The 26,668-nt window shown below is 37.2% G+C and overlaps 1 protein-coding gene across 3 annotated transcripts in view; it reads left to right on the top strand.

Moving 5' to 3' along the window:
- Window positions 1-25,440, top strand: part of LOC131066009 (uncharacterized) — a 62,151-nt gene extending 36,711 nt beyond the window's left edge. The window contains exons 1-5 of one of the 3 annotated variants that reach the window (XM_058000685.2): window positions 5,383-5,537; window positions 6,836-6,913; window positions 7,235-7,306; window positions 7,994-8,094; window positions 23,650-25,440. In XM_058000685.2, the coding sequence (XP_057856668.2) occupies window positions 5,533-5,537; window positions 6,836-6,913; window positions 7,235-7,306; window positions 7,994-8,094; window positions 23,650-25,301 (1,908 nt within the window). In that variant the 5' untranslated portion in view covers window positions 5,383-5,532 and the 3' untranslated portion in view covers window positions 25,302-25,440. Of the gene's footprint in view, window positions 1-5,382; window positions 5,538-6,835; window positions 6,914-7,234; window positions 7,307-7,993; window positions 8,095-23,649 lie in introns of those variants that run through there. The other 2 variants (XM_058000684.2, XM_058000683.2) reach the window with 2 other exon arrangements.
- Window positions 25,441-26,668: the final 1,228 nt, after the last annotated feature.

Below are 26,668 nucleotides of genomic sequence, written 5' to 3'. Positions count from 1 at the left end.
TCTTCCAATCACTCCTCTGTGAGGTAGTCCTGCGTACTCAAAGCTCCTGATCAAGGCATATATGACGTATGAACTCATGTGGAAGGACTTGGTAGCCTTCAGTCTCCTTAACTGTACATCCAAGCAATGGCTAATCATTCTAGCCCAATGAATTGTTCCTTTTCCCTGAACTATCACTTGGATGAAGTAGAACATCCACTTCTCAAAATAGAAGGCTTGAGGGGCTCCTGTGACTCGGTTGAGCAGTGTTATCAAATCTCTGTACTCCTCCTGGAAGTCAATCCTATGTGGTGTGTTCGGGATCTTGCTCAGGCGAGGACGACTCTTGAGTAACCAGTTCTTATTGATGATGCTTAGGCAAGCATCTGGATCATCTTTGTACATGGACCTGGCTCCTTCTATGCTTTTGTATACCATATCTCTGTGCTCTGGAAGATGGAAAACCTCACTTATAGCTTCTTCTGAAAGATAAGCTAAAGTGTTTCCCTCGTTGGATACGATCGTTCTTGACTGTGGATCATAATGGCGAGCACACTCGATCATCAACTCATGGCACTGGACTGCTGGAGGGAAGCCGGCCGCCTTAATGATGCCACTTTCAATTATCCTCCTGGCGACAGGTGATGGCTTGCCAATGTAAGGGACCTCTCGAAACTTCTTCGTACTGAAGTTGCCCAAGTTGGTATCTCCAATGTTGCTCCACTTTGACACGATCTTGGTCTCCAATTCTTCGTTCTTTTGATCTTCCTTCATGAGAGCTAGACGACTGGTGGATGCTCCCGCCTTCGGGGTCGCCATTGTAACACCTACACAACATTTCATAATAAGAAATAGATTTTGCAATGTATAACTATAGATTAAAGATTAAATTTAGGAAACTTCATGATAAGTCTTTGAGTTATCATTTCCTAAATATGATTGAGCCATTGAAATTTCAAAATTTCAAAATTCAAAATTAAGACTATGACGATCAAAATTCAAAACTAAGACAAGGGATCTTCGCCGTACCTCACTTGAGAGCTAACTCTAAAAAATGCAAAATAAGGAAATTCGCCTAGGCAAAAATCAAAATTTGAAGCTTTCAACGTGATCTTCCTCTAGCGAATGCCTTCCTTGTCAACTTCGCCAACTTTAGGGGTCTTCAACGTGATGATGGCAAATTCGCTCCACTTGAACACAAATTCGCACTCCCTTTGATTATATTTCGCACTTTCTCCTTGTCTTCCAAAATCGCATGTGAAAAGATGATAAAATGATGATTAAAAATGCAATAACTCACCTCTCCTTTATAGACGCTTACCTCCTTAATTACCTCTAGGCCGACTTAAAAATAAGGCAAAATAAAAAAAATGGAGGCCGGCTTCTATAAAGTATAAAAAATATAATCCAAGCGCACTAATTTTATTTATTTAAAATAATAATTAATTAATTAATTGCCTTCGTAATTAATAGTTCGATTTTTAAAAGGCAAAATTAATTAATTAAATGTTTTGTGCGCACTTATTAAATGCCCATTTTAATTGAATATTTCAAATTTCATCGATTTTAGCATTTAATACAATTCAAAAATGTTGTTGGCGCCAAAATTTGGGAGATGTAAAGAGGTACAAACCATATTGCTTTGGTCCCTGGCTGAGGGACAGGAGCGATTTAGCATTTTGCTCTTGAATTTCTCGCCTTTTACGTTTAAAATCACTTCCTCTACGTTGAAACTGGCATCTTCATTGGGAATCCTGAGCTTGATCGATCAATGTTGTAGATGAATGCCCCTTAGATCATTTTCGCCCTGGTCCCTGGCTGAGGGACAGGAGCGAACTTTGCATTTACCCCTTGGCCTTTGCCACTTTAATCACCAATTTATATCACAAGGCAAGTAATGACTTTATTCTTTCATTCCACGCATACTTACTTGTCTTTTACAAGGTAAATTTGATATTTGAGTGTTTATCGCCCTGATCCCTTGGTGAGGGACAGGAGCGATCTTTGAATCCTAGCTTAAATTTGTGATCTTTCAACCTTAACTCCTTGTTCATCACCTTTCAAATGACGTTTTCAACCTTGTGTAACTTTGATTTGAGGTGATCCTTTGGAAAGAATGATTGATTTTATGAATATCGCCTTGGTCCTTGACTGAAGGACAGGAGCAAATTTGCCTCTTTGCTCAAGTTGGTCACTTTTTGACGTTCGGTTCCTTGCTTATCATCTTCTCAAAGACATTTTCGACCTTGTGAGACCTTGCCTTGACGTGGTTTTTGAAAGAAATGACAAGTCTAGTGAATATCGCCCTGGTCCTTAACTGAAGGACAGGAGCGAACCTTTGATCTATGGCGTAAATTCTCCATCACATTGATATCAAATTGTCTTCAAGGCGTAAAATGATGTCCTTTATTCCTTCTTGAACGTATGATATGGGAGTGACATTCAACATTTAAGCACATTTAGACATTTCGCTCTGGTCCCTAGGAGAGGGACAGGAGCGAACTTGGGCATTTCCATCACTTTTGGCGGTCTTTGCAACTTCATTCTTTTTTGAGACGTTCCAAACATCATTGCCCCCTTGCACCTTGGTTTGGAGTGGTTTAAACTTGGAGGGAAGGCAAAATAACCAAGATTTCGCCCTGGTCCTTGGCTGAGGGACAGGAGCGATCTTGCACTTGTAGGCTCATTCTTGCTTTGCCAACCTTCAAACTTGTTTTCAACGGTCTCATTATGTTCTCCTTCATTCACCTTTGACATGGAATTCGTTTCAACTTGGTGAGAAAATCCCCTTAGGAAGAAATCGCTCTGGTCCCTGGCTGAGGGACAGGAGCGCCTAGGACAACATGGACTTCACTTGGCGTTTTGTAATCTTCAAATTATCTTCAATGGATTCGTTACGCCCCCTTTGCTTGCCTCAAACTTAACATTCACTTGCTCTTCGCCCAAAACTTGTCCTGTAAGGAAAATCGCTCTGGTCCCTGAGAGAGGGACGGGAGCTACCACTAAAATTCGCCGTGGTCCCTGGCAGAGGGACAGGAGCGATTTTGCATCTAGGGCTAATTTTCCTCACGATGGCACTTTCAAGTTATATTCAATGGAAAGAACATGCCTCCCTTTATCTCTTCCAATCCAAAAATCGTCTTGATCCTGCAAGGACAGTGAAATTTTGAGAAACAAGCTCCGGTCCTTCAGTGAGGGACAGGAGCGATTTTTGTTCTTGGCACATTTCCTTGTTTGCAAATTACTTCAAATTATATTCAATGGAAAGAACATGCCTCCCTTTATCTCTTTCAATCCAAAAATCGTCTTGATCCTGCAAGGACAGTGAAATTTTGAGAAACAAGCTCCGGTCCTTCAGTGAGGGACAGGAGCGATTTTTGTCCTTGAGGGTAAATGTTCATCTTTTCGTTGCAAACGACTAAGTCTGGACGCTCCATCATGTTGATTTCACTTTTCATCATGTCCTTGACGCTTTAGTTTGATCAAAATGAGGTCAAAATGATCCAAGTAAGACATTTCGCCCTGGTCCTTGATTGAGGGATAGGAGCGATTTGGCCTAAAACTCCAAAACTTTGCCATTTTCGAATCTCAAAATCTTCAAAGCTTTCAATTTATGTTCGACCGCATCTCCTGGCGACCCTGCATAAGACAAATGAAACAAATTAATAACCAGGATGCATAAAATATCATTTTCGCCCTGGTCCTTGGCTGAGGGACAGGAGCGAACTTGCTTCCCTAGGTCAAAATATCATGATTTTAAGACCTCAAATACTTCAAAAGGCAAAAAATAAGACTTTTCCAATGCCCGGAATCAATTATCAAAATTTTCAAAATTTGGTCAAAATCATTCAATCAAACAAAATTCCATAATCCCATCATTAACACTTAGGCAAAATTTGGACTCGCATTTGAAATTCCGACTGAACCTAGACAGACTCACTTGACCGCTGACAGATTCACCTTATTTCAAAATTGCATCTTACGCGAGGATGCTCAATAGCTCTCAAAAATGGACTGGACTCTGGGTCTGAAAACAACAAAACGGAAACCCTAAGGCTTGACCCTAGTCCAGACGACTAACTCACTAACCCAAAACCCTAAAAAGCAGAGAGAAGGACGAGCAAAACGAGCGAAAAGAGGGGGTCCCCATTTTAATGGGGCGATGTGTGAAATGGTCACAACACACTCCTAACTTTGGCATTTTGTACAACAAAAGCAAGGATCCTAGGCTCATTGGTTTTACAGACTCAGATTGGGTAGGCTCCATAAATGACATAAAGCCTACTTTTGGGTATGTTTTCAGTTTGTGCATAGGTGCAGTCACATGGACTAGCAAGAAGTAGCAGGCAGTAGCTCTTCCCTTGATTGAAGCAGTTAATTTGGGAACTGTTAAGGCAGCTTGTGAGGCAGTTTGGCTTCGAAGGATGCTTTTTGACATGCAATTAACCAGGTCTTTCTCCCTTGTTCTATGATAATCAAGGGGTGGTGAAATTTGCCAAAAATCCAGTCTTCCGTGAGTGGACCAAGTGTGTTGAGCTTCATTGTCATTTCATCCGCAAGCTTGTTGAAGATGGATCTGTTCAATTGCAATATGTTCCAACTGAGGATCAGACTGCAGACATCCTCACCAAATCTCTGAGCTCGGACAAGTTTGTAAAATCAGGGGGCAACTTGGTGTAGTTGATAGGATGACCATTAAGGGAGGGTATTAAAGTAATATTTAGTTATTTAATGGTTATTTAAGAATCTTTAGTTTTCTTAGTTTCTAATTTCAGTTCTGTTTACGATCGTTTCTTTTAGAAACATCGTTTTGTAATCTCTTTATATGTACATTTCATGTTCATAGTTAATTCAATCAATTACCAAAATAGATATTGACAACCAAACACATACAGGTTGGAGTGACACATACAAACATTTTACAAGTTTGATCCTATCATTGGTACGATCTGGATATTAATATTCAAGATTGATTATGTCTTGAATGACAGAAGACGTTTGTTGATTGTTTCAGATTGATGATAAGTCTCAGGATATCACTGTCACTATGGTTCTTGTAACCAAGTTTTGTTGCTTTTCATACACTTATTATATAAAGAGGCACTGGTTATGAATCGGTTTAAGTGATTAGTTGATTCAGTTGGAACTAACAACTACCAATTGTTTTCAGTTTTGAACCTAATTAACCATACATCAGTTGTAACTGCTTAAGGCAGTTGAACCTAATTAACCATACATTGATGAACATAAGAAGATATTATTTAAGAATGCAAAGGCATCAATGAAAGGAGGTGTTGGGAGAGCAATGATTGTATGTAATTGTTGATTATAAAAATCATTCTATGAAAGTTCAATGAAAGTTTTCTGAGTATGTTTTATGGATGAGGAATGCAGTCTATGAAGAAGTTGATTAAAAGATTTTGAAAAGGCTGAGAGAGGAGTTTGTGTGACTAAGGAACATTCTTTTCTGCTGCAATATTTCTGAAAGTTAATGTGAAGAAGTCTGAACTAGTATGAAGATAAGAAGTGCAGTGGCTTTGGTGAATTGTTGTGATGAGGTATAATAGTTATTTTCATTTTAAAGTATATTCTGAATTTGTGTAGAAAGGGTTTGAAGGTTGCTGATAACAGATATGTTCTAGATGTGTGTCTGCAACTGTTTAATGATTTGCCAGTAAGAAGAATCAGTTTTTGTTTGCACATTCTTGGTATCATTGACAGCATTCAGTTTTCAGAAAGTTTCTTGCACAGTTTTCTTATGAAAAGAAATAATACTACACAGAATGGTTGGAGGTTGACAGTATTCAGATTGTAATGACATGCTCATATATTCTTGATATTGTAAAGTGTAAAACTTTTGAGGCTAAAAACAGTTGTAAGTTGTAAATGTGATTGGTGCTCAAATTGCTGAGTGGGTGCTCATATTTGCAAGAGTTGGTGCTCTTAGAATAGGGGTTTGGTTACTCCTTAGGGTTGGTGCTCTTAAACATTGTAATTGAATTGTTTGTGAGGCTGGATTAAGATAGTAGATCCTAGCAGCGTTTCTCACCATGGTTTTCCCATTCTAGGTTTCCATGTAAAATCTTGTGCATTGTTTCTTGCGTGGTTGCATCTCTTTTGGATCCAGTTACAATTACTTTCAGATTTCAGTTTGAAGTTTGACAAATTTTATTAAAAATTAAATTTGATTAAGGATCAAAAGTTTGTATCTACTACTGATTCATCCCCCCCCGTTCCCTCTTAGTAGTAGAATTGTGTTCTGCAGTTTGAGGGTTGAAAATGCATATTTTATTGTTAAAAAATGATGGTTTGGATGGTTTTTTTTTTTAAATGGTGCTTTTGGCCTGTGAGTTCCCTTGGGTGTGACTAGGCATGACTCCGGTTCAGCTAGAGTGCCCTTCTGCCTTGGTTACCTTATGGGTATGTCCCAGGGCAGTAGGGCCACACCCTATCCATCTCATCTGCAGACTAGCGTCCACTCCTGATCAATATCTGGTTTGTTTTGGTGATGGTAGGGAAACAGGAGGAACTCAGCTTTTTGGGTAAAAGTAATTATAAATGACTTTGTGCTACATTTAAGTAGTCATATACTTACATGAAGCCTGTGTTTTGTTTTTAGCCACATTTTAGCTTTCCATAGATTCCATAAAACACCTTACTGTAATTTTAGTCTTCTTTTAAAATACTGTGCAGTCTACAGCAGAATTTCATGCTGGGTGTTTCATAAAATTCAGATGTTCTGAATGTAATAAATCTGATGGACTAAGTCTCAGACAACTCTGAATAGGTTATCTTATTTATTAATTGCTGAAATATCTAGTTTATCGTCTGAATTGATCTGTACTTGGTTTTGCAGTTTAGAAGATACATTGGAGCTTGAGCCTATGGTGTCCTACCATCGAATGCTTCTTCATAGGCTTGCTGATATATTTGGGTATATATTTTTCTACTTTTAACTTTAATATATATTAGAAGGGAAAGTGTTTTCGCACTTGCTATCAATAGATTCAATATATACTTATTCTGATTATTTTATTGTTTATTGAGTGATTATATGTTAAGATGGCTTATCTGTTTTTGGATCATTCCTAGTCTTACGTAGATATATAGTTCATGGATGAGTTGCAGTAATTTGGGTTTCTGAGCATACAATATTTTTTTAAATTATTCTGCATATGACATCTTTTTTTGTTTTGAAATTTTTACTTGCATAAAGTTAATCCTTACACAGATACACCTACTTTTGCATTGGCAGTTTGGTTCATGAATCTGTTGGAGAAGGTGATGACCGTCATCTTATTGTAGAACGATGCGAGGATTCCTCTATGTATGTAAAAATAAGCTGAGTGACATATACAGTGTACAATTTTGATGTTTTTGAAGTTTAATGTTCATGCGCAATTAATTTAATGGAGCTGATTTTTTTTTTTTTCCAAATTTAAATCTTAAAGATTTTGATGCAAAGCAGGTTAGTATAAAAAGGGAACATTAGTGTGTGATCCCTGTAAATTTTTGTGGATGACTTTTCTTGGGTTTTATATAAATACATCTCTGTACAATTTAATTGTAACTGGAAGGTTCTACATAAACATGTTTAATATTTCAAGTAGGATGGTAGAATGGTAATGCATACGTGGAGGTTTAAAGGGAGTCACACATTCATTGTAACTGAATGTTTCAGCTTAAATATCTTTAGTACTATAAGTAGCCTGGTGCAATGGAGGTTAAAAGAGAGCCATCTTGTATCAAGAAGTTGTCTCATCTTGTATCAAGAAGTTGTCTTTGGAACTGTTTTTGAAGCTCGGGCTTTACTGCCACTGAGGACATTGATTTGCATGTTTGGTTTTTGAAGCAAAGTAATATTAATCATATAGCAAATGAGATGACAATTTAATAAACTTTTGCAAATAATAAAAACTAATTTCTAGCATTGATTTTTCAAGAATCATCATTGTTTTATGATGATCATTCTCAGTAATGTATGTCAAAAATATTTGTCCTCAAAACTTCACAGACCTGCGGTCTTGGTGAGTGATATTTTGGAGTGGCAATATGGAGAAACACAAAGTCAACAAGCTGCTTGTCAGTTACTTAAGCGGAAAATAGCATTACCAGGTATGTTTAGATTGCATAATCAATATTTAATACATAGTTTTTTTCAAATACTGTGCAGTTTATTCATATTGTCAATAAGCAGATTTATTGGTTGGAATATTTTTTCCCTTTTCACTTATTAAGATTTTTATCTTATGAATCAACCTAGCTAGAAAGCAGAGGAGTTGTTTTATTAATTTTTAGCTTTCTTGTAATGTACACAAGTTAATCATTCTCCAAGTTACTGTATTTCTGCAATGTTTGCCTACTTGTAGAGAGAATAACAATTGTGATTTAAGGGGCTCCTATGAATGGTTATATAAAGGTGCATTCAATGCTTGAAAAGAAATGAAATAGTTGAATACTCTAGCTTTCAAAATAAATTTCATGCAAAATTTCTTTGCCCACTGCCTGAGGAGGACTACTGTCCATATCCAATATGGATTTGTAATGTCCCCATTTTTGGAGAGAAATTAATTAATTAATTAAGTTGTCCAAATTATTGATATATTTTATGGATAGCTTGATTAATTATTTTAATTAATAATATTAAGTTACTTATTTATAAAGTTATCGAATAAATTAAAAATTAAAGATGACTTTATATTTAATTAATTTAATAAAGTGACAATTTAAATATTATTTCATAAAGACTTCTAGAAGCTTCTGGATGTTGGGGTTAAAAGTATTTAAGGAGATCAAGATGAAGCTTCAAAGCAGATATGGATTTTGGAATTTGATGAACTGTCTGATGCGTTGCATTAGTTGAATCTCTGAGGATGCAAACCTTCAGCAAATTGATAGAAGGGCTGGACGAAATCCTAGTTCTTCTTCTTGGGAGTGGGATTCGTGACGGAGTCTACATCAGCTCCAAATTTGTGAAGTCTTCTTTCGAAGACAAATTTGCAGAAGAAGATATTCTTTGGATGAGGATTCATGTAGGAGTATTTTGGAGGTGGTTCAAGGTGAATGCATGTTTAAAACCAGTCTGAAGCAAATCCGACCTGTCATCCTTATTACCATGATTTGCTCATACCTCTCCATTGGAGCATCATATTGGAGGTTGGAAGACAGTGCAAACACAAGGGAGGTTAGGCGATCTTTTTGGAGTGTTAGAAAGGAAGATTAAGAGGATTTCAGCGACCAAATCAGTTCTGAATACAAATCACATCAGTCAGCAATATTCCACGATATGGTTCATAGGCACACTTTCTTGCATCCGATTTGGCAATTGACATTGGCAAATTGTTTGGGAAGGGTCAGCGCTCATTCTAGGAGTCAAGGTGAAGAGCTTGGCATCAAGATTTGATAATTCTCAGACCTCCATAACAGCAGCAGGGGCGATCAGACCTATTAGTTCTCACATTTTCACTCATTCCTCTCTGCTGGATAATCATAATTTTGTGGGCATTAGTGCATTGGTTTTGGGAGCTCGAGACAATCATTTTTATACCTTTTTGTGAGCTGAAGACAATGTATTTTATTTTATCCAAAATCTGCAACTTAAGGGCATAAGGCATCAATCTCCAAGGAGGGCGATTTTCATCTTAGAGTCCTCCAAAATTCCTAAATAAATTCTACCATCATCGTTGGAGGTGTCTCTTCAATTCGCCATCGGCAAATCAGGTTCTTAATCGTTGTTTGCCTATGAAATATCATTTTTTCTGAGTACCTAGTCTTCTGAAAATCTGGGGAAGCCATTAGAATACCTCATATGTCTATTTGGGTTGAGCTATAAATGCTACGGTGCCATTTGCTAAGTCTGAAATTGTAATCAGAACTTATTTGACAGCAGTATTGAATATTTGCTTATTCTGAAGCATGAATGGCAAATGTTTGTTAAAATGTCCATTTGAGGTATATTCTTCATGATTTGTTGCTGATACATCTTCTACATCAATTGCAATTAGTACATGATGGATTTCAGTATGTATGAAAGATGTTTGACAATCTTCCTTGAAATTTAACTTCATCATTTACACCTATATTAGCAAGGAACATTACAGGTTAACACCCTTAAAGAAATCTGAAGTTTTTCATCAATCATATGTCAAGTGAAAACATCATAACACTCAAGTCATTCAGCAGTCAAGAAACCGCATAACGCACAGGTTATACAGTCTGAGTCCTAGATCAGCAGGTTGCCAGCTAAGTGTTTGACGACATTCCTTGCATTTTCAGTCATTAATGAGCAGGGGATATTACAGGATTGTAGCATATCTATCAGAGAACCAGGTGAGTGCAGTGAACTAAGCGGACCCAGATCACTTTCTTGCCTTGGCTCCACAGAGTACTGGTGTTGATTCAGTTACAACCTTATCATTTTTCTCTCGAACTTCCTCACCCAAAGTAATATGGCACACCTAAGGGACTAAACCTTGTGTTATAGTAGTTTAGAAAACATTTTTCTTTCTTTGGCACTTGGAGATTTCACATTTTTAAGGGAAAAATAAACTAACAGCAAAGAGAAGAGGAGAAATGCTGTCAAAACTAATTAATGTCATTTAAAAAACATTTTTTCTTATTTGGTAGAATATACAATAAAAAATATAGTTGTGAGTTGATAAAAGTTTTTAATTGTGGTAGAAGAAAGTGACAGAACAACTTGTGTTAGCCTTGCCAGATTTTAAGAAGTCATTTCAAATAGATTATGATGCGAGCGTGACTGCAATTGGATTTTTTTTGAGTCAAGAAGAGTGACCTATTGCTAATTTTAATGAGAAGTGGGTTGATGCCAAAATAAAGTATTCAGTTTATGATTGGGAATTCTATTCAATTGTGCAAATCGCTTGAAGAAATGGAGACATTATTTGTCAAAAGAATTTTTTTATACCGACCACCTAGCATTGCAACAGTTGCATAGTTTAGCTAAGTTAGATAAAAAACATGTCAAATGGGTTGACTTTCTAAAACGTTATTCCTTTGTGTTGAAACATAGAAGTGGTAAATCAAATAATTTAGCTAATATGTTGAGTTGAAGGCATAATTTTCTGATGGAAATGAGAATTCAAGTTATTGGTTTTGATGAATCGAAGAACTTGTTTGCAATTGATGCTAATTTTGATCAGGAATGAAAGAAATGCTATTGGTAAGTGGAGATACAACTAGATGGTTGGATTACTTGATTCAAGGTGATTTGTTATTCAAATAAATCAGTTATGTATTACTAAGAGTTCAATTAGGGGAAATTTGATAAAAAAGAAACATAGTGGGGGATTAACAGGTCGTTTTGGGATTGACAAAACAATGGTATTGATGAGTAAACATTTTTTGGCTGCACATATACAAGGATATAAACCACATATTTTGAAAAACTCTGATTTGTATGAGTACCATGAAGGAGAATCAGGAGATTATGGAACAAAAATAGATTGGGGTGGGCAAGTACCTGAGCTTGAACTAGAGGAAATTGAAGAAATGTTTTCTAGTAGAATTGGAAGAGCACAAAAAAGAAACGTGAATAATATTTGATGAAGTGAAAGGATAAGTTGATTGAAGATTTGACATGGATGTGTAGAGATGAGGTTGTTTAACTTGGTCTTCCATTAGCTCACAACTTTGAACAAAAGTGAGAGGTTCACGTTTCAATTACCCAACATATCATCACTCATATTGAGATTTTTTAGGCTCCCCATGTTCATAGTAGCACCATGTTTCAATGTATATTGGTTGATTTTCTCATTTGGTGATTTGTGCATGAAATTTGCAGTCAGTTTGGGCATAACAATAGATTGTTTGTATCAGCATTTCTGTCATCAATTAATTAGTAAAATATTGCACATGGAGTAACACTGTATTGCCTCGGATTTTCATACCACTGAGAATTTCCCTTTCTATGCACGTCATTTGTAAACTGGATGGTTGTATTGCCAGTAAGTTGAGTTGATTATAGTTGGTACTTCCCCCATTGAACTAGTGGTTTTGTAATTGCCCACCACTAGACAAGTGGAAGGAGCTTGTCATTTACTTACAATTTTATAAGCTTGCCCATTGTTAGTGGATGTGCCCAAGTTATATACTTTCAGTTTAAATAAGCTTTCCCACTGCGAAAGTGTGGATGGATGTGCCATTGTAATTCCCACCGAATAAGTGGATGCTTACTTTTTAGTATTGTATTGCATCCCATTGAATAAGTGGTATTGGCTGGCTTGCCGCCTGATGCTTTTGTTTTTGCAATTTGCTTTTAGTTATCAATAATCCGGAACACCGTATGCTCTCACCTTGCCCTTCCTGGGATGTGGGTGATCTAAAAGTGGAAAGGAAGTTGTTATCATTTCATTTGTAGTTGAACCTAACATATTTTTAAAATTTTTTTGAGGGTTTTTATTACATGTCTCCGTGGCATGTGGTGAGGGACTTCTCGAGGCCAACCACTTACTGATGTATCATAGAATATAGATACCTGAAGATTACCTAGAGTTAGGTTGCAAAACAATCCTCCGGGTTCTTCCAATATAGCTTTAGTTACATGGAAGCTCATGACTATACATAGACTATTTGAAGCTTCAATATTGGAGCCAAAATACTCACTTGATCAGACCCTTTATGGGGAGTCTAGCTCATCCAAATGACAGCTTTTCTAGGAATTATTGAGAATTTCTGACACAAGGTTTCTAACCTATAAAGAAAAAATAAATTACTTGCAAGGGGGAAAAATGGGAAAAATACGGGTAATTGATTTAGTTCTACTGTAGCTGTACTCACTTTCTGATCACCAAGATCCCTCTACTGCAATGTGAGAGATATGGTGGAATGTTAGAGATAACCGTAAATTGGTAAAATTGCTTGCAGTAATCTCCATTGAAAGAGCTCTAATATGACTTGTAATGAGTCTACAAGGCAAAATATGCTGAACACACCTAAATTATTTCAGAAAGGAGAAACAAAGATGCTTTTATTGTTTTTGTAATGCCACTTTGAGGGGGCAACCTCCAAATAGGCATATACTCCAAATACAAATATTTCAAGACGCCTTTTCAATTGAGAAGTCATTACAATATAGAGTTTTGCTAAAGGCAACTCCTACCATCCTATGCATGTGGGATAAATACTTTATTCTAACAATTTGTGGGACAACTTACAAAGCATATGCATCTGTTTATTTAAGCTATCTAAGGGCAACTTACAAAGCATATGCGCCCAATTAATACTAGCTATCATAAAATAGAGTGGGATACATAACATGTTATGGGTACTGTTGGTGTTTGTTTTATCATTCACCAAACTCAGAATAAAATGTCCAGAGACACTCTATCCTCTCTTGAAAAATCACTGCTTATGCTAAGATTGCGAGAAGATCATATGGCGATTCCAAGGTTTCTTTTGTCAGGTCTTGACGTGTGGATAAGCTCAATGGGCGTTGTGATATGCTGGTAATACACAAAGGGACTTACGCTTGGATTGTTCGATTCACAATGAAGGTTTAGACAATGAAGCTCTATCATTTGGGACCTGGATCATGGAAAAACTGAAAAGGAGATAAGTGTTTAGAAGTTCTAATCTATTCCTAGGAATTCAATAGACGGTATTGACTAGGTGAACTCAATAACCACACTTTCCTTCACCTCGCTTAGGACAACTACACAAAGCGGATGCAATCTTCAAGGGATGTGCTTATGATCGGAAGTTAAGCATACACAAAGGAAAGCTCAGACTAACTTTACACAATGAACAAAAATCATTTGTCCATCAAAAGTATGAGTGGAGATTCACCACAAATCAATACTTATCAAATCTTGCATTCATCTAACAACTTGAAGTAAATTCTAATCTACTATGTTGAAGAAATTGAAAACTTTGCCAATCATTCAGATAATAGAGATTACAAAGCCTAAAAAGCACACAAGCAATATATTATCCAAAATGACCTTCTCGCAACAATGTTTCAAAAACCTCACACTCTCCAAATGAGAGGAGGAAACCTTATAGAGGCACACAAAAATTTTGAACGACCGAGATCAAACAATGATCAAGGGCCTATATTGAAAGATCAAAACCCTAATTAGGGTTTGTTACAACTATCTACCCCTCGACCAATGAGAAAATTGCATTTGGGGACACTTGTCCTTCTTGCTAAATATGAACCAACAATAAAGATAGAAGGTTGTTGCATTGTGAAGTGTGCCCTCTAGAAGCTTCTGTGGATAAGTTAGGTTCATTGAACCTGGACATGTTGATTTGGAACAATCTGATTGGTTGGAAGATGACGAGGCGCCACCTTAGTGTGTTGGATGTCTTCCCTGAATTCTCCAATTTGTGTGAAGAAATTGTCTAAGTATGGAAATTTGATTCTTCTTGTCATCATCTGATTCTGATTGGGAGCTTGTCTTTCATTCTTTAGGAGGTGAAATCCTTCAAGAAGTTGTCATGATTGCTTCCATAGGTCTGGTATTGTAGATGAAATTCCCCAAGTTTGAAATTCTTTTCATCGAGTCTGAGGACTTTTCTTTCTTGATATCTTGAAATTCTTTCAAGTGCCTTGAATTTGGAGAAGAATTCCTCTATGCCTTTGCCATAATGGAGGAATTTGGAATTTTTCTACGAAATAGTTTTTTCCATACTTAGCCAAATTTTGGCCATCTTTATGCTCAGATGAACCTTGCTTGTGGATTTGTCTTCAATTCTGAATTTGGCTTGAAACTCCATTTGCGTTTTCTGTGATGATCCCGCCTTTAGCTGCCATTTATGATTTGCAAAACCAAAAGAAAATTAAGATTCTATCTTTGAGTGTAAATTTTGAAGGTTTGATGTGTTGATGTGTATTTTGTACACTATCAAACACAGAATAAAATACCTAAAGGTACCTTATCCTCTCTTGAATAAAGTCTCCGAATGTTGAAGATATCGCGAAAAGGATCAATCGGGATGACTTCAAGGTTCTTGTATGTAGGATCTCTACGTGTGGATAAGCTCTCTGTGGTATGATGTGATTTGCTGGAATCACAAGGGGACTTACATTTGATGATTGAACTTCTGATCTGCTTTGAATATTGCTGGAACACAGGATTTCACTAGCTTTGATTTGAAAAAAGGAAAAAAGACGAGGGCGAGGAAAGGATCTAATCCTAACACTAAGAATGTAAGAGCAATGAATGATCTTTGATGAAATTCTAACTAAGTCTTGTTTTGACATCGCAGGACCATCTCCACAAGGCTAGTGCGATCTTCGAAGGAAAGCTTTATGATGTTCAAATCATCACTGCAGGCATAGACACCATCAAGCTGATGCATATCAATGAAGAAGCGACAATTGAAGTTAAGCTTAAGCTGAACGATTCCAGTTGACTACGCAAGGCAAGTCTGCAATCAACAAACTGCTAGTAGTATGGATATACGAATTTCACCATCAATCAAGCACATTTCTTCCACTCATCTAATCATCTACCATCTAGGATTGAAGATTCAACAAGAAACCATGCATATTGCAAGAAACGACACACTTCACCATTACTTCAATGAAAATGGAGTTTGTTTACAATCAATGGCAACAATTTCTTGCCTTGTCCTCCTATTCTACTCTAATTGCTATTCTATCAACCAACTAATCACCTTCTAATTACTCTCTATCTGTCTTCTAACTGCTTCCTATATCCTTCTAACTGCCTTTACAAATGAAATGCCAGGGCTTATATAGTGCCCTCAATACAATTCGATGGCTAAGATCAATTTGAGATCAATGGCCAAGATTCAATAATGAAAACCCTAATTAGGGTTTGTTACAACCATTACATAACATTTAATGCTTGACCAATGATAAAATTGTATTGCTTGGACACATGTCCTCTCTGGAAAATTCCACCAATGAATAGCCGAGGTAGGTACATAGAAGTATGTGTCACCTTCCATGAGTTAGGTACATTGAATCTGGACGTGTTGAGGTGGACCACACTGACTGGAGAAGTGATGACTAGGATGCCACCTCGTCTGACACTTGTAACTTGGTAGATATTCAACTTGATGTTGTTGAGAAGCTAGCTTTAATTAATTCTTCTGGAACTATCTGCTTCTTCAACGAACCCTTTGGTTTGACTTCTTGTGTCCTTGATTTGCAGGATGATGATGTACCTCGCCTTGGAATGCTGGATTGGAAGAGGTCGCCCTTGTTGATGTTTGATCGAAGAAAGCCATCCTTGTCAATGCTAGACTGGAGGAGGTCGCCCTTGATCTGGCTTGATTTTCCTTGAGGAGAGCCTTCTGACTTGTAGATCCTTCGAGCTCGGGAGTCGCCATCTTGATACCTACACAACATTTCAAAATTAGTAATATATCTTGAAATCTAAAAATTAAACTTTAAAAGGAAGATTCAAGATTTTAATTAGGAAACTTCATGATAAATCTTGAGTTATCATTTCCTAATTAACCATGCAATACTTAGACTTTTCTAAAAAATGTCTAAAAAAATCAAACCTTGAATAAGGGTGTCAAGATGATTTTGCCATACCTCTTCTTGAGAATTAACTCTAAGAAATGATGTAAAAAATAGATGAATTTTGCTAGGCAAAATGTAGATCAAGACTCCCTTTAGCAAAATGCGCCTCCTTTAGTCTTCACAAGCATCAACTCCACCACCTTAAGTCTTCAACACTTGAGGAAAATTCGCTCCAAATAGGCCAGCTTTCGCACTTCTTCCTTGCTTCTCCAAATCGCACTTGAAACAATGAATGAATGATTTGAATAATGAAAAAACACACCCCAAATATATAGAGCGCTCACCATTTCACCTCCCCATAGGCCGACTTGATGAAAATAGGCCAAAAAATAAATAAAATTAAAAAGGAAGAGGCCGACTTAATAAAATAATGAAAATGATACCTCAAGCGCTCTCTTTTTTAATTTTAATTTAATAAAAAATTAATTTTAAATGCCTTAATAATAATAAAAAAGAAAAAACCGATCTTCCAAGGCTTAAAATTAATTATTAAATGCCCATGCGCTTTTATTAAATGCCAATTCAATTAAAATTTTCCTCTTTCAAAAATCTCGAAGTTGGCAAATTTGGTATCTAATGCGATTTGGAGGAATAAGGCAAAAAAAACAATGAATGTTAACAACTTCGCTCTGGTCCCTTGGAGAGGGACAGGAGCGCTCTTGCATTTTAAACCTTGCATCTTTTGCTTCCACGTTCAAAACTTCATCCTAGGCGTTCAAAATGGCATTTTTATAGGAGTCTTGAGTTTAATTCGCTCGACCTTTAGAAAGAACATGCCTTAGGATATTTTCACCTTGGTCCCTTGGTGAGGGACAGGAGCATCTATTGTCTTTTGGGTTGATTCTCTCCTTTGTGGCCCACTCAAGTTATATTCAATGGACAGAACTCGCTTCCCTTGGCCTCCTCAAATCGCAAAATTACTTAAATCTTGCAATGATAATGCAAATTTGGATTTCAAGCTCCGGTCCTTCAGTGAGGGACAGGAGCGAATTTTGTCTTCTAGGCCAAAATGCTTCACTTTTCACCATGAAATGTCTCGCCTAAGGAAGATATCATCTTGTTACACGCCATGAATAAGAGTTCGAGTCCAAACAAGGTCTAAAAATGTGTATATGAATAAAGTCGCTCTGGTCCTTCAGAGAGGGACAGGAGCGCTTTTACCTTTCTAGACAAAAACTCCATCATTTCATCGTCTTTAATCAAGTCTGGATGCTCTATCACGTTCATTTTGTCCTCCATCATGCCTTTGATGTCTCAATTTGTCCAAACAAGGTCAGGAATGACTCCACTAAGCCTTTTCGCTCTGGACCTTTGGTGAAGGACAGGAGCGAATTTGCCTTGGACCCCTGGAGAGGGACAGGAGCGCTTTTCGCTCTGGACCCTCAGTGAAGGATAGGAGCGCCTTTTGACTTTTTGAACTCTCTATTAGGATAATTTTTATGGAATATAACATTTAAGTATAAGTGACTTATACTTTAAGTTATATTCCATATATACTTTCAGGATGTTTGAGAGTGGTTTCAGACCTCCAGGAGTTATATTGCAAAATCTAGTTTTTTGAGGTTTTTCAGTTTCCAAACTTAGTCAAATTTCAGGATCAGGACTTTCAGACTTAGCCAAATTTCAGGATCAGGACATCACTTAAGCCGGACTTGCTAATCCATGTCGTCCCGTGGGCGACACTCAAAATGCAAAGGCTAACTAACAAAACCCTAAAAGACCTAAAAAGACAAACCCTAAAAAGCAAAAAAGCAAGGGTCCCCATTTGCAATGGGGCGATGTGTGAAAACGTCACAACATGATGGCAGAGTGTGCTCTGATTTTGGTCCCTTTTAGTCCAATCCCTCAACTCTTTTAGCCTTTAACAAGCTGCGAACACTTAGAAATTTCAGAAACCCTTGGAAACGCAATCTGATTTGAAGGTTTGGGAGTGAAATTTGTCTTTGATTAATCTGAAATTGAATAACTTAGTCCCAAAATCTGTGAAATAAATGTTGAAATCAGATTCGAATTCTGGAAAATATGTGAAAATCAGACTAAGTCCTTGAAAGTCTCCTCCAAAACTTTGAAAAGTAGATTGAAAATCACCGAAGATGCCTTGAATCTTCATCAAAAGGTAAGGAAACAAACTAGAATACCCTTTTCACCTTGAGAAATAGATGAAAACCTTTGTTTGTCTTCTCCTCAATGCCTTAGAAAATTTTCGAACTGTTCTTGAGGCTCTGAAAATGCTTTAGAAAACCTGAAATAATCATTCTTCAAGTGTCTCTCTCTCCAAATTCAAACTGCTTGAATGAGAGAAATGAATGAATGATTCATTCTTAAAGAGTTCGAATTTTGCAATTAGAAACCCAGTCAGTCCTTCCAAATTCGAACTGGATTTGTCTCTATTTTTTCTTCCATTCATCGAACCTAGACATGTCTTGTTTCTTTGTTGAGTTTAGTTTCTTTAGAAAGTGTTTATTTTGATTTCAGTTGAACTCAGTCACTTGGGAAAGTTCTAATCTTGTTTCTAGTTTGAGTTTAGTTCCTTGAGAAAGTTTCTATTTTCAGTTTGAGTTTATGAATCGAACTCCATCTTTCTTTCTTCTTCCAAATTTTGAAACTTTCTAAAACTTTCTTTTTTCCCTTAGCTTGAATTTTGGAACTTTCTTTCCTTCACCATGGTGGAGTTGGTAAAGCATTTTCCTTGCTTACTGATCAGATTTTCAAGGCAGGGCGGACTTCATGGGAATCCTTTCCTTATGTTATCAAGCAATGAGGGCAGACTTGGAAGAACCTCTTCTCCATCTACATGGTAGACTTTATCAAACCTTTGCACCTCTTACTTGAAATGTATTTCACATGTGGGCGGACTTCATGGAACTTGTGCACCATAGGCCAGCAGACTTCATGAAACTTGTGCACCTCTTACTTGCCATGTTCTTAACCTCTAGGCGGACTTGATCAATCTTTTGCACCATGTTCAATCTTCTTCAAGGCGGACTTCGTAAGGCACATTCTCCATGGAGGGGGGACTTGGTTGATTCCATGCACCTCTCAACTTGCTTCTTCTCTCACTTTAGGGAGGACTTGACCATACCTTTGCACTTCATGCTTCAAAGCGGACTTAGACATGTCTTTGCACTTCTTTCGTGGGGGAGTTGCTCATATCCTTGCACTTTACAAGGTGGACTTGAGGGGAGTTGTGCACCTTCATGGCAGACTTCATCAAACTCATGCACCTTCTCCTTGGCGGGGTTCATCAAACTTGAGCACCATGAGGGCGGACTTAGTTCATTTTGTGCATTGATTCCAAGCAGACTTTATGACATTTGGGTACCACAGTGAGTGGACTTGGAGAGATCTCTTCCCTTTGCATACATCATGAGGGCGGACTTGATCAATCTCATGACCCTATGAACCTCTTTGCTGGGTGGAGTTCAAGAGACTCATGCACCTTATACTCAATCAAGGGTGGAGTCCATTGGCTTTATGCACCACATCCTGGGCAGACTTCCTTGCTTGCTTGACCATGTCAAGTCCCCTTCAAGGAGGACTTCTTGTGACCCTTGACCTTGTGAACATCCTTGCTGGGAGAACTTGGAGAGAGAGGATCTCCATGGAAACCAGATTCAAAATCTTCATAACTTATGCATTTTAACTCGATTCTTCTTGAAATTTGGAAAACTACACACCATTCTACCCTTGAATTCCTCTAGTCTCCATAAATTTAGGAACTTGGCTTTTTTGGACAAAACTATGAATTTTGGAGGAATTCTAGATCATTTTCAATATAACTTAGAGGCACAAATGCAAACCCTAGATCCCCTTTCCAAAAATAGAAAAAACAAGGTTCCCTAAAAAATAGGAAAAGCTTTCTAAAAATATAGCCATTTTGGGAATCATGCTTAAAGTGCTAAAAATGAAACTTCCTAAAAAATAGGAAAAAGCAAAACTTCCCAATAGAAAGTTGTCCAAATTGACCCAAATCAATTGCAATCTTTGTCCTTTAGACTTTCTAGGCACCCTAATAGTGTCTAGACTCTATTTTGACCATGGCTTGCACAAACCAACTTATGACTTCCAAAACTCGGACCTTTCAAAATTGACGAAATGGTGCTGGGAAGGTTGCGAGGCTCTAACAAAAACCCTAAAAAGCAAAAGTAAGGAGGGTCCTCATTTGCAATGGGGCAATGTGTGAAAAAGGTTACAACAGGTACTAAGAGGGGTCATGTATGGAACCGCATTGAATTTGGACATTCCTAGTTTAATGTACATTAAACATGGTGATACTTCATGTTACAAGCAATTCTACACACTACACAAGGTTAACATTTATGAAACACATTACTTGATCTTAACATCATTAAAGAAACCACCTTCAGTTAGAAATTCATGGCAAACAAAATTAAAAGGCACTGCTTGTTTTTGAATGTGTTAGAAATGCATGAAGCGTGCATCAAAGGAAAAGCTATGTTGATAAGACATTATCCTTGTTCAAGGAACTGTGGAGCAATATAAAACATACTTGGAATACATTTAATGATACATGTGCATGGCTGGTGGGTGCTTATTTTGCAATGGATAATATGCATGAACAGAAACTTAGATTTACTCAACAAAGAAATGTCCCTTTAACAAGGCAGGAACCCAGTATGTTAGTTAGATATATTATTTTTTCACAAACACAACTTTATTTCATTGCAATGCAAAAAACAAAGATTTTTGTTACCAATGTTTCCGAGAATAATTTTGATGCCCATGCTACTGCCCAATGACGATTGTCCATTAATGATGCGAATGGATTAAAGAAATAGTAGAACCATGGTTGTCACAATCGCATGGTTGTCTTGTCGTTGCTTGAACTGTCTAAGAAAGTAATGTGCTCTTTCATATAAGTTTGGTACATGATAGCTCCCACTGTTGACACTCGCGCCAAAGAATTATTAGAAGATTGAGTTGCAGTATCAAATACCCACCTTTCTTAGCTGCTGAGGATGTGTGAAGATGGTAGATGCCAGGGGAATCCACTCTACCAAAGCCCTATCTATGATTAGAATTCAAATGTCAAACTGATTCCAACAAATTGCAATTTTTTATCTTCTGTATTACTGAAAAAGTTTCGAGTGGCCAAATAAACACTTGCATGGAACATTTTTTTTGAATTGGTAATAGATTACCAAAAGAGATAAAAAAGAGACGTACTCTGCTAACAAAAGCAGATCACCAGTCGAAGCATAGAAGCAGTTTACAAAAAGGAACAATATACATAAATGCCATATATACTGCCCACATAAGCGTATCAAAATCAAAATCAAAATGAAATTGATTACATATTGCAACTCTTACTGTAGATATCTATGTTATGCCATCCAATAGGAGAATCAATTTCAGAAATTACATCATTGGATCTAACAATTTCAATTTGCTGCATCATCATCATAGGTAGTCTGCTTGTCTTTGAAGCCCAGGTTCTCCATCAAGGTCTCTTTGAGTATTTTTTGTTAAATCTCTTCTGGAATTGGATATAGTTCCTCATGAATTCTTTATTACCTTCCTTGGCGAATGGCTAATGCCTAGCATATTTGATCTCTTCTTTGTGGAGTGTAGCCTGACCTGTGTCAATAAGTTCTTGGGATTTCTCTTTAGAAACCATGGTGATGGTAACCTGCATAGAAATAATGTGAAATGAGTCTTAAGACTCAGTAATCAATCTCTTCCCGCCTTGGAGCCAAGCCTCATTCTTAGAATTCAAAATAAACCAAAGAGTTTCAACAGATAAAATAAGCTAAAGAAAAGTTACAAGCTTTTCTCATGCCGTCAATAAAAACAATGAGGATCTGGAACTTATATTCTCTATCACTCCGCCCTCCACCCCCCGCTCCCCTTCCCTTATCCAACCCAGACAAGAAGAGAGATCAGCCTTCTCTAGCATAGAAGCAAGTAGGTTTTGAATGGGTCCACATTTTCATCATTTCAAAGTAATTGTAATTAATTTATCCCACTATTTATATGACATCTATATGTGTAGTTTAAGTCATAATGTGTAATTTTCATTGCAAATTAGGAGGAATTAATGGAATCTGCAAGTAGTGCAGTGAAATACATAGAAAGTAGAAAAGAATAAAAAGGAAAATTCAATGGTGTCAGTGTAGGAAGTCACTCGCAGTATAAAATAGTTTAGCGAGATTGAAGCCCTTGAAGACTACATAATTTATTTGAAGGCAAAATTTTGACTATCTGATTTACTTTCTTGTTGGTTTGGTTACTCTTGCTTCATGGCTTGATGACAAACTGTCTTATAAAGAGGATCTAGAAATGATCCTTGAAGGAAGGAACCTGATGCATTTAAGAAATGATTGGTTAATATATGCTAGTCTGCAATAACTTTGTCAAAATATCAACCTACTTTTTTTCTAATGCCACTTTTTGAAAATCTGAGATAAGTTATAATATTTCAACTTTAATTGAACCCTTGTGAGCATAATCTTTTTGGTTGCTTGTGATTGGCTTCTTAAATTTGTAATGGTTAAACAAATGATCGCCTGTTTCAATTTTGTCTAACAATTTGTTACAAAGTCAAGAACAGAAAAGGGACAAGCCACTATGGAATGGTTCTGATGCAACTGTGATAAATCTGGATATATGATATTTGTGATGCAGTAATTAAAAATATTGTAGATTTGTGCATGGTGGACTTTAAATTTTTCATGAAATGCAGTTGATTGGCCTGGTTTCTTTTTGCATAACTGTTTGCATTACAATTTAGCTTGAGACCTTCTAAATTTTCATTACTTTTGTGCTTATGTCTTTGCAATCTTTATAATCGTTGCATCCATGCATCCATGTATAAATTTCCAGAGTCTATTGTGGAATCATGGATAGATTTAATGCCAGCTTTTAACTTTTTCAGACTTCTTAGCTTTAGAAGCAGGGAAAGTACTTTGAACAGAGCTCTTTATGGTAGTTTTGGATTGTTGGGCGTGCTGTTTACAGTATTTGTTATATTTGAACAAATAAGTCTGGGGAGTTGTAACTGCAGATTTCAGGGTACGGTTATGATATGCATGACTTATATGATTTTCTATCCAATCTGCACTTCAAAAATTCTAGATTACATTGATGATCTTGTGTGGTCGATGATTTTTAAGTGATTTTAATGCCAGATTTGCAGCAGAAGCAGATAGCTAATCAATTGCCTTCCATATCTTTTGAAGAGCGGGAAGCTGCCTACCTTGCTGCACGTGAACGGATATTTTCTCTAAGTTCATGTGAAGAAAATGGTGAGCAGAAGGAGCAGGCAACTCCTAGGCCTAGAACTGTACCAGTAGTTGCTCGCAGAATGATTGCTCATGCTTTAGGCAAGAGGATAATGGTAGATGCATCTTGTGAGAAACCTGATATACCTAAGATTATAGAGGCTCCACAAGTGGACGAGAAGACACTGGAAAAATTCTTGAATGGTGCATTGCCCCAAGTTCAAGTTCAGCACGCTGTGAGGGCTAGTTCAGAAGAGTCACCTGCCGCAGCTGTTAAAATAATGATAAACAACTACTTAAATGGAGATGTTTCATGCACATATGGGAAGGTGGATACAAAAGTTACACCTGCAGATATGAAAACAGTGCAGAGAAACCCTGGTGATTTGCCACATGTTGTTGGTGCTCCACATTTCACAAAAGATGGATCAGAAAACCCTCCTGTTATAGAAGCAGAAAGAGTGCCAGTTAAAATGTTGAATTCAAAAATTCTTTGCATGGATGATAAAATGACAGATAAGAGCTTGATTTCAGAAAAACCTTTTCTAGATGAGAAACTGCCAGACAAAAGCTGGATTAATACATCAGAAGTTACAACTGGGGTTCAGCAGCCGGTAAAGGCTAGTTTAGGACATATGCCTGCAGCAGCAGCTAAGAGGATGTTTGCACAGGCTCTTGGGCTTCCTTTAGCAAATGGTCCTTTGAAGAGTACCATAGAATCAACATCAAGGCTTGGAATTGGAAGTAGCAATGCTTCTGAAACAGAAACTTTTCAGGATGATACTTCATACCAGAATGCCCCACAGTTTAAAGTTAGTGTTGAACAAGATAGAAACAAGTCGTCAGCATCCAAGGTGAAGCCTGAACAAGTGCATCAATCAAGGGTTGAGGCGGAGCCTCCTTCAACAAGTGAATCGCAAGGAACAAATTCTCAGAATCATTTACTAACAGGGCGGATCCATAATAAACACATTCCTGGGAGAGCTGCTCAAAGGCTTTTTGCACAAGCTCTTGGGATTCAGAGCACTAGTTCAACTTGCATGGAAGGCAACCGGTCTAGAAACTCATCATTTACATCTACAGCTTTAAGGGGTCTTCCAGCAGGACATAAGCCAGGAGCTAGTTCTGGCCCCTCTAATGCAATACACAATTCATTGGCATCTGATTCAGGTACGACTAGAACATCTAATGATGAGTGTCAAAACTCTGATACCAATCCAAATAATTTTCTTTCTCAGTCGGGTGATCAAGATGAGGAAAGTAATTCAGAAGCAACGATTCATGTTGGTTTGAACTCTTCTGAACCTTGTGAAAATATTGATCCAGAAAGGCATACTCTTGGATCATCTCTGAAGCAATTGGGAGATGAGAGGGTTTTTGCTAGCTCTGTAAGCTACAAGGGCAGAAAAAATATTCGAGTCAACACAAATAACACTAACCCTAAAACCTCTGGTAGGGCCAGACACACGAATAATTCTGGACCTATCAAGACAAAACATTCTAATTATAGGATTGCAAGCACATGTTCTGCAGATGAAACAGGTATGATTTCATTGTAGGCAGCTTGCAGATCACTTTTTCAGTGATTTAATCTGTATTTTTAGCCTGTAGGAGTGTACTCTAAAAGTATCTTTGATGTTGGGATGCTTCCAAAGCTTCTTTCATCATCTATCATAAATGCAATTCAATATACATAAAGGATGGGTGTATGGGTCTCTTTTCTTTATTAGCACTCAAATATTTGTCATTGTTCAATAAATTTCTATGCTTGTAGATAAAATGGCATTCACGCTTTTTCTTAATCAACTAACACATGGAAATACATCTGAGACAAGGTTATCTGAATGCTATGTAAGGAATTACCGAAGGATGTTTAGAAGGAATATCAAAAGATCTTGTTGTCAATCTGAATTTTCTATTTGATAGTTTGTAATTTGCCCAAACTCACAGAGAGATTCAAGATTTTAAGTACAATCATCACTTCTGACTCATATTTCCATATCAATGATATGGTTGCTGCATTGAATATGATATAGTGCTAGCCCTTTTTTGACGCTGCATAGTTGTTCCTCACTTTTTCCGATTTCTCTGTTGTTCACATTTGTTCAAGATGTTGTGTGCATACTTTTTTAGTGGCTTCAGAGGTCTCTATTTTAGATAGATAGAATATCAATGCTCAATCAGTAGGGGACACTGTTTTAGTTATATTCAAACTCTGTAACCCTAGTGTTTTTCTATCACGACTTGAATGCTTCTCCTTCTCGTCACCTTCTTTCCCCTTCTCTCCATCTCTCTCCTATAACTTGAATGCTTTCTCCTCCATCTCCTTCTGCAAGGCAACTACTCCTTATTCCTCCTTGATTTCCTCCATCATTCCCTGTGGGCCTACTGTGCACTCTTATTGGAGTGGGAATATCACTTGAGCATAACCCTATCAGCATTAAGATGTCCTTGGGGAGAACTGAACCTTGGTCTTCAACATGAGAACCAAATGTTGAAGACCAAATGATCCTACCAATTGACCACAAGCTCCTGGACAAAATATTTGGTCATTTGTTTAGTTAATAATTGGGAGTTTTATCAGGAGAGAAGACAATGTTTAGTTAGTGAGATGTGAGGTGGTTTTGGGTAAATTAACATCTCTACCGTGTAGAGAAACAATATGTTTTTGTAGTCTATAATTTCTTCTATGCAGAAGAGATGTTATCAAGTAATGTGTTAAAGTCATCTTTGTTGAGTAGTTGTGTATAATCATTCATATGAACAGGGCTAGACATTTGTGGTCCATAATTAACCAAAGTTATCCAGATGTGTTGAAATCCTTAATCAAACAGTCAATTTACAAGGATATCTATTGTGGCTTTTACATTGAGGTTGCATTTTCTATCCTTGATGAAAGAAGAGCTCCGTGGATATGTAACCATAT

This window comes from Cryptomeria japonica, chromosome 3 (assembly GCF_030272615.1).
Source record: "Cryptomeria japonica chromosome 3, Sugi_1.0, whole genome shotgun sequence".
NCBI classification, from domain to species: domain Eukaryota; kingdom Viridiplantae; phylum Streptophyta; class Pinopsida; order Cupressales; family Cupressaceae; genus Cryptomeria; species Cryptomeria japonica.
The sequence above is the reverse complement of the archived record's forward strand: the minus strand, read 5'-3'. Positions and strand labels throughout refer to the sequence as shown.